Source organism: Oryctolagus cuniculus, chromosome 13 (genome assembly GCF_964237555.1).
Source record: "Oryctolagus cuniculus chromosome 13, mOryCun1.1, whole genome shotgun sequence".
Lineage (NCBI taxonomy): Eukaryota > Metazoa > Chordata > Mammalia > Lagomorpha > Leporidae > Oryctolagus > Oryctolagus cuniculus.
This window is the reverse complement of record NC_091444.1, coordinates 52,612,391-52,626,597: the sequence shown is the minus strand read 5'-3', so window position 1 is coordinate 52,626,597 and position 14,207 is coordinate 52,612,391. Positions and strand designations below refer to the sequence as shown.

Genomic DNA, 14,207 nt, shown 5'->3' with positions numbered 1-14,207 from the left:
AGAGCTAGGATATTTCTTGTTTAAATATGGGGGGACTTACCATAAAAATAGAGAGTAAAACATTAATATTATTGACTGTTGCTTTGAAGTCCTGGCTAGTGTAAAACCTGAGAAAGGAAAAGAAATATAGATAAGAGTATTATATATAGAGAGAATGCACAGAGAAGCTCACTAAAATCAAATATGGGTAAAAAGAAGATTCATAAATACCACCAGAGAAAAGAAAATTTCAAGAAACCAGAGCATTCTAACATAAGTGAACTAATTTTACAAAATGTGGTGAAGACAAGATACAACTCATGGTGGCAGTAAAATATATGAATTGATAATAGAAATGGTTTTAACAAGCAGTGTCACAAATAATGAAAACCACAGCACCCTATTAAAATGTAAATGAAGTTCTGAATAAGTGGTGATAAACAGATATAATCTGATTTTGGATAGAAAGGCTGATGTTTATATAACGCTAACTCCTTCTAATAAATGTATAGGTTTAATATAGTTCAAAACAGTTCTAAAAGAATTATATTTACAACATTAGGTAATGATTGTAAGGTTTATTTACAGGAATAGTAGTTTATAACAATTTTTAAAACCTTGAAAGAGAGTAGGAATAGGAACTTTGAGATTTAATAGTATAATTAAAAACTAAGTAATCAGAAAGAAAATATGAGACCCATTCCAGTTATAGAGTAGGATTAGTGGATCAAATACAGAAATGAGATAAATTATTTATATGAATGTATTATATGAAAATTAAATCTCACAATCAAGAACTAATTATTTATTGTATGGTATTGAGGTAATTGTTAAGCAGTGGGGGATAAAAATAATTTCATGTGCCAGTCCCTCACCAGACACCAATATAAATTAGAAAGGGCTTGAACAGTTTTGGGAAAAGAAGTGGAAAGGGAGAGGAAGAGGGAGGAAAATCAAAGGGACTTTTCTGTGTCAGATATTATTGCAGAGTAAATTATCACAACCAGATGCCACACTTTCTGCTGATTAAAAATATCCATCTTAAATCCCTTCTTGGCAAACTGACCTAAATGACCTAAATGACTTCTTTAAAAACTGACAAGATAGAACTCAGGGGGCTTCCATAGCCTTGGCAGCTCATGACAAGAGCCTAGGGTGATTACTGAGGCCATAAACAAGAGTGTCAATTTGTTAAGTCAACAACAGGAGTCACTGTGCACTTACTCCTCATGTAGGATCTTTGTCCTTAGTGTGCTATACATTGAGATTTAATGCTATAACTAGTACTCAAACAGTATTTTTCACTTTATGTTTCTGTGTGGGAGCAAACTGTTGAAATCTTTACTTAATGTATGCTAAACTGATCTTCTGTATATAAAGAGAATCGAAAATGAATCTTGATATGAATGGAAGGGGAGAGGGAGTGGATAAGGGGAGGGTTGCGGGTTGGAGGGACATTATGGGGGGGAAGCCATTGTAATCCATAAGCTGTACTTTGGAAATTTATATTCATTAAATAAAAGTTAAAAAAAATATTAAAATTGTATCAAAATAAAATTGCCAAAATGCAAAAAAAAAAAAAAAACAAACTGACAAGATAGTATGGAGTTATCAGATAAGAATTCAAGCAAACAGGGAAACCCAGAGAAATCAGGATAGGAAGCTTCTTTTTTGTCGGGGCATCTGCCCAAATAGGAAGTCTTGAGCCTTGTTTTGAGCCATCAAATTGTAGGCAGGAGAAATGAAAACCCAGGCCTGCCAAGGTGGGCTTTCCCATGATCCTCAGGCTGAGACTAAAGGGCCACACTCTCAGGGGGAGGATGATCTACAAGAAGCTGGCTCTGTCATCTTCAATGCCAGGGAATGCCAACTAAGTTACCTCCATGGTGAGCATAACAGCAAGAAAATCCCTCTTGAAATCAGGACTTTTCGTGGATTTACAGCCCAAGTTCAAGCAACCAGATGGAACAGAAGTCCTCATATTTTAATATATTTAAAGTGGTTCCCACCTGAAATTGCCTCATAGTGAAGCCAACATGAACCCTCTACAGAGGATCCCCTGTAAGTATTCCCTAAACCAAATTTCTGAGGAAATTGAACAGCTTACCATAAAATTTATAAAACTATGCAAGAAAGCAAGGAACCAGCAGAAGAAGATTGGTACATAGTTCTATTATTGGAAGTATCAGATGCAGATTTTTTTAAAAAGATTTTATTTATTTGAAAGGCAGAATTAGAGACAAAGAGAGACAGAGTGAGAGAGGGAGAAAGAGATTCTTCCATGTGCTGGTTCATTCCCCAAATGGCCACAATGGCCAGCGCTGGGCCAGCCCAGAGCAAGGATCCAAGAACTTTTTCTGGGTCCCTCACATGGGTGCAGGAGCCCGAGGACCTGGGGCATCTTCTGCTTTCCCAGGCACGTTTGCAGGGAGCTGGTTTGGAAGTGGAGCAGCTGGGACTTGGGCTGGTGTCAATATGGGATGCCAGCACTGCAGGCAGTGGAGTTACCAACTATGCCATAGCACTGTTCCCCAGGTTCAGATTTTAAAAAACTGCAAGGATAGTTCAAAAAATTCATGGAAATGTGTATTAGGATAAAATGTAATGTGGATTTCAAGATTTTCCACCACCAAAATAAATATATCTTTTAATTAATATTCCACAAACTTTTTGAAGTACCATTGCATACTTTCTATGTTTAAAGAAGTAATAAGGCAAACTTTACATTTTATACACAGTAGAATTTTTTAAATGATCTCACATGTTTGAAAGAGAAAAATAGCAATACCTAAAGAAACAAACAAATGAGACAGTTGAAGTCTAAAATACTACATCCATAGGAGATAAAACACCTCTGAAGAGAGAATTAATGAACAGAAAAATAATGACTTAGGTAAGTTTCCAGAATGCAACATCAATGGACAAAAAGTGAAAAAGAATGAATGACAGAGGAAGAGACTTGGAGGATAGAGTAAGATGATCCAACATATATCTAATTGGGGTTCCTGGGGAAAGAGAGAGGGAGACTGGAGCATCATAAATATTTGATGAGGTAACGTCTGTGAATTTACCAGAATCAATGAAAGACACCGATCTAAATATTGAAGAATCTCAGTTAATCACATGCAAGGTAAATTAAAGAAGAAAATCCATATCGGAGCCGGCGCTGTGGTGTAGCGGGTAAAGGTGCCCCCTGCAGTGTCGGCATTCCATATGGGCTCTGGTTCAAGTCCTGGCTACTCCACTCCCTATTCAGCTCTCTGCTATGGCCTGGGAAAGCAGTAGAAGGTGGTCCAATTCCTTGGGCCCCTGCACCCACGTGGGAGACCTGGAAGAAGTTCCTGTCTCCTAGCTTCGGATAGGCGCAGCTCTGGCCGTTGTGGCCAATTGGAGAGTGAACCAGTCGATAGAAGACCTCTTTCTCTCTCTGCCTCTCCTTCTCTCCTTCTCTCTCTGTGTAACTCTGACTTTGAAATAAATAGATAAATCTTTAAAAAAAATGCATACCAGACTGATCATCGTGAAATTGCAGTACACCTATGACACAGAGCATCTTAAAACAGTTAAATAAAATGAATATATTACATTCAAATGAATGGCAGACTGAAAGGCCCTTTATTAATAACAATCATGGAAACTAGAGGCATTGTTTGATATATTTGATATTTTATAAAGATAATAAAAATAACTACGAAGCTAAAATTCTATATGTTGTGAATATATTCAAGGATGAAGGCAAAATAGAGAATATTTTAGACAAAAGCAGAGAGATATTCACTAAATGTAATTCTGAATGATATTTTTCCACAGAAAGTGAATCTTGGATAGAAGGTCTGATTTACAGGAATGAACAAAGAAAAAAAGTAGCAGGAATGTTGGTAAATCTAAACAAATATTTACTGCATAAAATCATAATAAGAGTGTTGTGATTGGCTTAACAAATTTAAGATGAAATCAATGTACATGTCTACCATAGTATACAAATTTATATGGCAGGAGAAATGGACTCCAAGACTTCAAAATTCTTAGTAATATCCAGGAAGAGAATAAAGATGTTGATTAATTTCAGTTATGTGTGTTGGATTGTTTAGTGTACCTTCTAAAAGAATGAAAACAACATACAGCTTCTAAACCCATACAGAGAAAAAATGGAATGATAAAAAACAGATGATGGAGTGGGCATTGTAGCATGGTTTAAGCTGATGCTATTGCAAACTACATCCTATATTGGTGTGCCAGTTCCAGTCCAGACTACTCTGCTTCTGACCCCACTTCCTACTCATATGTCCTGGGAGGGAACAGTTGATGGCTCAAGGGCTTGAGCTCCTGCTACCCACGTGAGAGACCTGGACAGAATTCCCAGCTCCTGAATTTGGCTTGGCCCAGTCCAGGCTGTCGTGAGCATTTGGGGAGTGAACCAGCAAATGGAAGACCCACTCTCATTCTCTGTCACTCTTGTTCTCACTTGCTCTCTCTCGCTCTACCTTTCAGGTAGATGGAAAAAAACATTAAAAAAAAAAACATGTTATGTATAAGTAACAAAATCAAATTGGACTTCTAAGTCATACTATACTTAAAAGTCAACTCCACATGAATTATAAAATCTTACTTTGAGGAACAAAACCTAAAAGCACTTAGAATCATAGTAAAGAAAACTATTTTTATAATATCAGAAGAGAATTTTTTAAACACAAATTCAAAGTCATTAAAATTATGACCTTTGATTTATTTATATTATATAGAAAAGAGAACTTTTTTTAAAAAGGCACAAATGAGAAACAATTTTAAAAATGTGGATAGTTGAGGCCGGTGTCATGGCACAGTAGGTTAAGCTCCTGCCTGCAATCCTGGTATCCCATGTGGGTGTCAGTTTGAGTCCTGGCTGCTGTATTTCCTATCCCGCTCCCTGCTATGCACCTGAGAAAACAGTAGAAGATGATCCAACTGCTTGGGCCCCTGCATCCACATGGGAAACTTGGATGAAGCTCCTGGCTCCTGGCTTCAGGTTGGCCTAGCCCTAGCCATTGTGTCCATTTGGGGAATCTATTTCTCTCTCTCTTTCTTTCTCTCCCCATCTGTCTCTCTGACAGGATCCTGGCTTTGGATCGGTGCAGCTCCAGCTGTTGTGGCCATCTGGGGAGTGAACCAGCGGATGAATGACCTCTCTCTCTCTTTCTCTGCCTCTCCTCTCTCTGTATAGCTCTGACTTTCAAATAAATAAAATAAATCTTTTAAAAAAATATTTATTTGAAAGAGTTACAGAGAAAGGAAGAGACAGAGACAGATTTCCCATCCACTGGTTCACTCCTCAAATGGTTGCAATGGCCTGGGGCTGGGCCAGGCTGAAGCCAACAGCCAGGAGCTTCTTCCCAGTCTCCCACGTGGGTGCAAGGGCCCAAACACTTGGGTCATCTTACACTGTTTTCTCAGTCACATTTGCAGGGAGCTGGACAGGAAGTGGAGCAGCTGGGTCTTGAACCAGTGCCCATATAGAATTGTTTATGTCACAGACAGTGGATTCACCCATTACACCACAACACTGGCCTCTGCTATATTTATTTTGAAACACATCTTGCACAACTGAATGAATACACATATAAGGTTGTTCATAGTAGCATTGCTAATAAGAGCTCCTAACTAAAGCAATAGGCAATTTCACCAACAGTAGGTTAAGTAGTATATAACAAAGAGACAGACATTATTATAGCTATGTGCAATGGCACGAGTGAAACTTAACTATATAATGTTAAGCAAAATAAGTATGACACAAAAGATGCATAGAGTATGATGCAATCTGTAGGGTAAAACTAGGCAAAACTTGAACTAAAGAGTTTGTAATTGGTTTTCACCAGTCAGAATAGTTTATAGGACCTTCCAAGGGAAACAGAAGTGTTTGTGTTTTTAATAGTTTAGTTAGTTATTTGAAAGGCAGAGTGACAGAGTGTCAGAGTGAGAGCAAGTGAGAGAGAGAGAGATCTTCCATCTACTGATTCAGTCCCCAAATGAGACAAGCTGGGCCAGATCAAAGTGAGGATCTTGGAACTCTATCTGGGTCTCCCACATGGGTGACAGTGATCCAAGTGTTTGAACCATCACCTGCTGCTTCCTAGAGCAGGGACGGGCAGGAAGTTGGATTGGAAGTGAAGATGGGATTCGAAGATAGGCACTCCAATATGGGATGCAGGTGCTAATTTCTGTGCTACAGTGCTCACTCCAGAGATGGGTTTTTGTAATACACAGTGGCCTTTTAGGTGCTAGAAATATTTGGGGCTAGTTGGTGGCTACAGAGTCTTTCAGTTGATAATTGTTCTTCAGATTGTACATACTTATTTCATGCAATATTGTGTGTACATGTCTCATATTTAAAAACATGTAATTTTTCAGGCTGGTGCCGTGGCCCAATAGGCTAATCCTCCACCTTGTGGCACCGGCACCCCGGGTTCTAGTCCTGATTGGGGCCCTGGATTCTGTCCCGGTTGCCCCTCTTCCAGTCCAGCTCTCTGCTATGGCCCGGGAGTGCAGTGGAGGATGGCCCAAGTGCCTGGGAGACCAGGAGAAGCACCTGGCTCCTGGCTTTGGATCAGCGCAGTGCGCCGGCCACAGCGGCCGTTGGGGGGTAAACCAACGGAAAAGGAAGACCTTTCTCTCTGTCTCTGTCTCTCTCTCTCTCTCTCACTGTCCACTCTGCCTGTCAAAAAAAAAAATAAAATAAAAAATAAATAAAATAAAAACATGTAATTTTTCCAAAAAATTTTGAAATGAAATAAAAAAGTTATCCAAATTGTAGAGAGATAATCACTTTTCAGATTTGGAATCTATAAAGTAAATAAAACATATACACATTGTCTGTGCACACCCACCCATACTTACATAGATTTAAGTACATAGAAATTTTAAACTTCTACATCTGAGACCAAAATTAAAGCCATTTTATTTAATAACCATATATTGTAAGTAAATGTGTGAGACAGAGAGAAAGGTCTTCCTTTTGCTGTTGGTTCACCCTCCAATGGCCGCCACGGCTGGCGCATCGCGCTGATCCCAAGGCAGGAGCCAGGTGCTTCTCCTGGTCTCCCATGGGGTGCAGGGCCCAAGCACTTGGGCCATCCTCCACTGCACTCCCGGGCCACAGCAGAGAGCTGGCCTGGAAGAGGGGCAACCGGGACAGAATCCGGCGCCCCAACCAGGACTAGAACCCTGTGTGCCGGCGCCGCAGGTGGAGGATTAGCCTATTGAGCCGCGGCTCTGGCCACCTCATCACTTTTTATTCTTACTGATTCAGTCCTTTTAGGTGAATTAAAAACTCTTGATGAAATTAAAAAAAAAAAAACCTTATAATTCATATATTGGTACGGATAATGTATATCTTCAAGCCATGTTGATTATTTCATCAACAACAGACAGTTGGGTTCATTATTACTCTGTTTAAGCTGTTTTCCTGATTTCTTCCTGTTACTGTGGATGTTAATACTTAGCAAGCCTGCAGCATGACTCGCAAAAAATTCTGTATTTTAATTTTAAAAACAAGAAGAGGAAAAAATGGATGTGAGTGGATGGAGAGACATGAATGTATATCTTCTATAAAAGTTCCTGGCGTAAAATGTTAAAAACAATTACTTGAGAGGCATAATTCCTTTTCACTGTGAGAAAGGGAGATATACATGTATTGGTATTTTCAGAATTTTCAAGTAACAGTGTGGTACCTTAAAATGATCAGTAACTGTGCATTATAAATAATGTGCTTCTATATAAAGGAAAAAAATCAATGTTCCCTTGTCCCTTTTAGATCTATTAACAAGCTAAATGAGCATTGTGCTCTGTCAAAGCCAATACATTATCTGTATGTCTGTATTAGTAGCATTCTGGGTGTCTAACTTTGCTTTTTTTCTTTTCCCCTTTGCCCCTGCTGACACCAGTTTTGTGTAATGTAAAATTGTTAGCAAGTTACTGAACATTTCCTTATCTGCATATAATGTGTGTACATAATCCATATATATTTAAATAATTTTAAAGAGGCCTTTATTCGACCTGAAAACTGGTGAATTAAAATGTAAACTGTGATCTCATCCAAAGCAGTAGGAAATATGTAAGAAGCTTCTGTTTAGTGTACCCAAGCTGTTGCATATTAAAATCCAAGTCATGCAGTAGCCAAGTTGGAGATTGTTATTAACACTTTGCCATCCCTTATCAGATTTTAGTAAGGGAAGGTCCCTCTGGGGTTCTCTGGGCATCTTGTATCTGATCTGTGTTAATGGAAAAGAACTTTATTGTCCCTTATACCTTTAAAAAACCTTTACTATCCTGTTCTCCCTGAAATTCCTCTACCTGGAACTAGCAAGTTGTCCCTTTAATGTGTGCCTTCAGGGATTTGTAAGGCAAGTGATAGAAGATGGGTGTATCCAGAGTCAATGTCTTATTATCTGGTGCACCTGTTACTGCAAAGTTACTGAGAGAAACAGAACTTTACAGCTGCTCTTCTCTTTGCAGAAGGATACCTTAAAATCAGATCTCATCATCTGCTCCGTGGCTGCGGTCCTCTCTTTTGCAGTCAGTGCCAGCACTGTATTCCTGTCGTTACGAGTATGTATCCTTTCTGCGTCGTACTCTTCCCACCTCCTCATTCTCCTTAATAACAGTTGCTGTGGAGCTCCAGGGTACGGATCACACAGCTGAGCAAGAGGGAGAAAACAAAATGCCAATTGAGTAGTTTAAGGATTATATCCATGTGATGGTGAGGAGTTGTTTCCAAGATGTGATTTGGTCCACATCACAGACTAGGTTGGATTGTTTGTTGTTTACCCTTCCCACCATCTGTGAGGTTGTTTTGTGTAAAAGATACTGGGAGGACAATTCGTAGTGATGAGACAGGCTAACAGCACACCACTATGAGTAGAGATGAGGGTATTTAGAGGGGTGAGACAGATGTCACAGAGCCTAAAGGATCTTTGGAACATATTTCTTAGTTAGAAGAAGCAGAAGTGGAAGGCTACAGATAAGATTTCTTGGCTAATGGTTCTTAAAATCAGTTGACATCTCCATATAAAAATATTAGGCATTTAGGGACTCTCCTTTGGGTGAGGAAAAGTCTATTAGCTAAATGAGACAACTTAGAACACATATTCCAGTGACCACAATTTTGTCGGTCTTTGTACTTCCATGTGCTGGTTCCCCATCCCCAGCCTACTGATTCACAGCACAGGAGTCTGTTTCCGATCATGCAGAAGGAACTTTCAGAGGCCTAAAACAAGTACTGAGTTGGGCAGTTTACTCTTGAAGAGGCATTTATGGGCATCCTTCCTCTGCTCTGCTCTGTATGCTGAATAATGAGATTGCTGGTTTTTTCTTTGTTTTTAATTACAGCCGTTTCTCAGCATTGTGCTGTTCGCCCTGGCAGGCATTGTGGGATTTGTAACTCACTACCTGCTCCCTCAGCTCCGCAAGCACCACCCGTGGATGTGGATTTCACACCCCATTCTCAAAAACAAAGAATATCAGCAACGGGAAGTGAAAGGTCAGTGGTACATCCCTCATTAAACACAAAAACATGGTAGGTGTACTTCTCACTGGAGAGTGCACAAAATATGAGTATGTTCACATACCTGTACACTAAAAATGACAAATGCTATATTATGTACATTTTGCCACCAGAAAAAAGGAGTATGCACCTTGGACTATAAAGTATTGTTCTCAGATACTCTAGCCAACCAGAAGAGGAAAGTGGAAAATGGAATGAATTAGAAGTATGTTTTCTAGAAATATTAATTAGCTATGGCATTGCAGAAAAATTGATTTCTGTAATTCCAACTTATAGATGACGCTCTTCCAGCTTAAGTTGATTGGGGACTGAGAAGAGCACCTGATGGCTTAAAACTGAAGGAGAAATGTGGTGACCGTCATGCTGCAGAAATTTTGTAGAAACTAGTCTTTCATCATCTTGAGTTGATTGGGGACTTGACCACCTCTGCTACCATACTTCACAGAACAGTGAGGATGGAGCAGAGACTGACCATTTACTGTCAGGAGTCCAAAGCCTTGATTTTCTTAATTTCCTTTGCTCACCTACACTATACCTGTATCCATATTTGATTGGTTTACCAGTGCAGGTGTTATAGCTTGGTAATCATGATGATTTCAGAGCTTTTCATAAATGAAGCAAATTTCTTCTAGATAAGAAATCACTTAGGACTTTCTCTGCTAGGGCTCCCTTTGTTCTGTAGTTCCTCACTCTGTGCTTTAAACAGATGGGAAACTGATTTATCCCCATGTTAATCTACATCAAAGTTATTGATCACAACTTGTTAACTATGCTGCCTAATGCTGCTAATTCTGCACAGCTCTTTTTGTTCATTGTCACTTCTCAGTTGTTGCTTGAGTTGTTTCTATGTCCAGGCACAAAGGCATGTGAGGGGCATCAAAGTTTGCAGACACAAAGGAAAGTACTGGTTTTTCACCAGCAACTTGAGTAGTTTAGTGTGACAAAATGAAAAGTTGGGAAATAATTTTTTAAACAAAGATGCAAATGAGTTACTGAAGATACTGAGAATATTTATACAGGAAACATCTGTAGGTGGATACAAGGAGCTGCCTTTATTAGAAACAGCCAAAAGAGGAGACTTCTTAATGAAAAAATAGTGTCATGTACCTGTCACCAGCATCCATTTAGAGTCCCGGGAAAGGTGGCTCACTCTGCTCTTCCCATAGACTTACCTTTCTCACCTACAAAACCAGGCACCTGGCTTAATGATCAACTTCATAATATGAGTACATACAATTTCAAATGCTACTTAATATAAATTATCATTATTAGAAAAAGTGAAAGAAACAGACTCCATTTGTAGTGGTTAGTGTATTTCATGGTCCCTTGTTGAGAAAGGTCCCTACCCCAGCAGATGCCTGCTTGGGTATCCTTAGGGAAGCGTGATGAAAAAGACTAACTTCTGCAGCACGAAGGTTATATTTCCCTTTCACTTTTAAACCTTTACAAAGACTGAATTTGGATGAAATTAGTGGAGTGTTTGGGAGTTTTTATTTTGACATCTTTAGTTGATGGAGCTCTGTGTTAAGTTTTAACTTGTAGTACTGTGTATCATTACTATCTATCTCTACACTTATGTCTATACCTTGAATTAGATGGAGAACTAGACCTAGACCTTTACTTGTACCTATATATTTAACTATACTTTTACCTGTACCTGTACTTTTATGTCTACCTATTCCTTTACATATTCCTATATCTCCCTCCTTCACTTATACCTATACTTATCCCCATGGTGTATTCTGACCCAGATGTAGACCTGGACCTACATTTATCCCTACGTATTTAATGCTTGTGGTGAGGAAAAGGATCTTGGGTCAGTCTGAAGGAAAGGAAAATGAAACATATACATCTGGGGCTGCTGACATTATGACAGTTCACAATGAGGAATTCAACATTGAAAGATAAGAGTGGGAAGTTAACAACTTAAGATTTTCTTCTTAGTGTGATTATTTTCTCCACTGAATGTAATGGAGACCAATTAAATTGGAATCATTCAGTTATTTTAAGCCATGACCTTTCTTGTATAAGGGTAATGAACAAGTAAAGGGTGGTGTGTTATTGGGTGAATGGGCCTGTGCGTGTTCCCTGGCAGTGAGCTAGGAGATGCTCTACTGCTCCACAGGCTGCAGCAAAGCCCATGCAGATGTTTCTCACCTGCCCACATTAGTTGTTCACCCGCAGCCTGATAACTAGCCAAGAACCACAGGTTTGACAAATTAGGAGCATAATGAAAAAGAGGTTCCATTTCTTTTTTTTAAAATTAATTTATTTTTTAAGGAGTACAAATTTCATATGTACAACTTTAGAAATATAGTGATTCCTACCACCATACCTGCCCTCTCACTCATACTCCCACCCCTCCTCCTCTTCCCTCTCTCCTTTCCAGTACCATTCTCCATTAAGATTTATTTTCAATTAACTTTGTACACAGAAGACCAACTCTATACTAAGTAAAGATTTCGACAGTTTGCACACACACACACACACACAAATTGAGAACAAGTATCATAGTTCACTCTCGTAATACAACTCGTTGAGGACAGATGTCCTGCATGGAGAGTTAGTGTTATCCGAGTTCTCCTGTGTTTCCATATGAACTTCAACATCATTTTTTCTATATCTGAGAAGCAGGTCTTTGGTATTTTGATTGGTAACACATTGAATCTGTAAATTGTTTTTGGAAGAATGGACATTTTGATGATACTGATCCTTCCAATCCATGAACATGGAAGATTTTTCCATTTTTTGTATATTCTTCTATTTCTTTATTTAATGTTTTATAATTCTCATCGTAGAGATCTTTGACATCCTTGGTTAAATTTATTCCAAGGAATTTAATTTTTTTGTAGCTATTCTGAGTAGGATTGATCTTAGAAGTCCAGTTTCAGCCTTGACATTGTCTGTGTATACAAAGTATGTTTTTTTGTGTGTCTTGATTTTATATCCTGCCACTTTACCAAGCTTTTCTATGAGTTCCAATAGTCTTTTGGTGGAGTCTTTTTTATCCCCTATATATAGAATCATGTTATTTGCGAATACGGATAGTTTTACTTCCTCCTTCCCAGTTTGTATCCCTTTGATTTCTTTTTCTTGCCTAATGGCTCTGGCTAAAACTTCCAGTACTATATTGAATAGCAATGGTGAAAGTGGGCATCTTTGTCTGGTACTGGATCTCATTGGGAATGCTTCCAACTTTTCCCCATTCAATATGATGCTGACTGTGGATTTGTTATAAACGGCCTTGATTATGTTGAGGAATGTTCCTTTTATACCCAATTTACTTAGTTTTCATTATGAAAGAGTATTGTATTTTATCAAATGTTTCTCTGCATCTATTGGTGTAAACAATTGGTTTTGTTCTGCAGATTGTTACTGTGATGTATCTCATTGACTGATTTGGAAATGTTGAATCATCCCTGCATACCAGGGATAAATCCCATTTGGTTTGGGTGAATGATCTTTCTAATGTGTTGTTGGATTCGATTAGCCAGAATTTTGTTTAGGGTTTTTGTGTATTTGTTCATCAGAGAAATTGGTCTGTAATTCTCTTTCTCTGTTGCATCTTTTTCAGGTTTAGGAATTAAGGTAATGCTGGATTTATAGAAAGAATTTGGGAGAATTCCCTCCCTTTCAATTATTTTTGAGTAACTTGAGAAGAATTGGAGTTAGTTCCTTAAATGTCTGATAGAAGTCAGCAGTGACGTAATGTAGTCCTAGACTTTTCTTTGTTGGGAGGGTCTTTATTACTAATTGAATTTCCATCTTGGTTATGGGTGTGTTTAGGTTTTCTGTATCTTCATGGCTCAATTTAGGTAGGTTGTATGTGTCCAGGAAAGTATCCATTTCTTTTAGGTTTCCCAGTTTGTGGGCATACAGCTCTTTGTAGTAATTCCTGATGATTCTTTTTTATTTCTGTGGCGTCTATTGTTACATTTCCTTTTTCATTTCTAATTTTATTGATTTGGGTCTTCTTTCTCCTTTTTTTGATTAGTTGGGCCAATGGTGTATTGATTTTATTTATTTTTTCAAAAAACTAGCTCTTTGTTTTTCTGATATTTTGTATTTTTTGATTCAATTTTGTTGATTTCTTCTCTAATTTTATTTCTTTTCTACTAGTAGTTTTGGGTTTGATTTGCTCTTGTTTTTCTAGATGCTTTAGATGCACTGATAGGTCATTTACTTGGTGCCTTTCCAATTTCTTGATGTAGGCACCAATTGCTGTAAACTTTCCTTTTAACACTGCTTTTGCTGTATTTCTTAAGTTTTGATATGTTGTATTGTCTCTGCTCAAAAATCTATCCTGGCCAGCGCCGCAGCTCACTAGGCTAATCCTCTGCCTTGTGGCGCCGGCACACCGGGTTCTAGTCCCGGTCAGGGCACCGGATTCTGTCCCGGTTGACCCTCTTCCAGCTCTCTGCTATGGCCCAGGAGTGCAGTGGAGGATGGCCCAAGTGCTTGGGCCCTGCACCCCATGGAAGACCAGGAGAAGCACCTGGCTCCTGGCTTCGGATCAGCGCGTTGCGCCGGCCGCGGCGGCCATTGGAGGGTGAACCAATGGCAAAAAGGAAGACCTTTCTCTCTGTCTCTCTCTCTCTCACTGTCCACTCTGCCTGTCAAAATCTATCCCAACAGAAGTCCTTCACTGATCTCCTAAATCTGGGAAGCTTCCAGGTGCTCCCTGACTACATTG

General features: G+C 38.9%; 1 protein-coding gene across 4 annotated transcripts in view; it reads left to right on the top strand.

The window, feature by feature from the left end:
* Positions 1-14,207, top strand: part of PCNX2 (pecanex 2) — a 324,094-nt gene that overhangs the window by 143,567 nt on the left and 166,320 nt on the right. For all 4 annotated transcript variants that reach the window (XM_008268254.3, XM_051821460.2, XM_051821462.2 and 1 more), the window contains exons 18-19: positions 8,467-8,559; positions 9,340-9,490. In XM_008268254.3, coding sequence (XP_008266476.2) covers positions 8,467-8,559; positions 9,340-9,490 — 244 coding nt within the window. The remainder of the gene's footprint in view (positions 1-8,466; positions 8,560-9,339; positions 9,491-14,207) is intronic.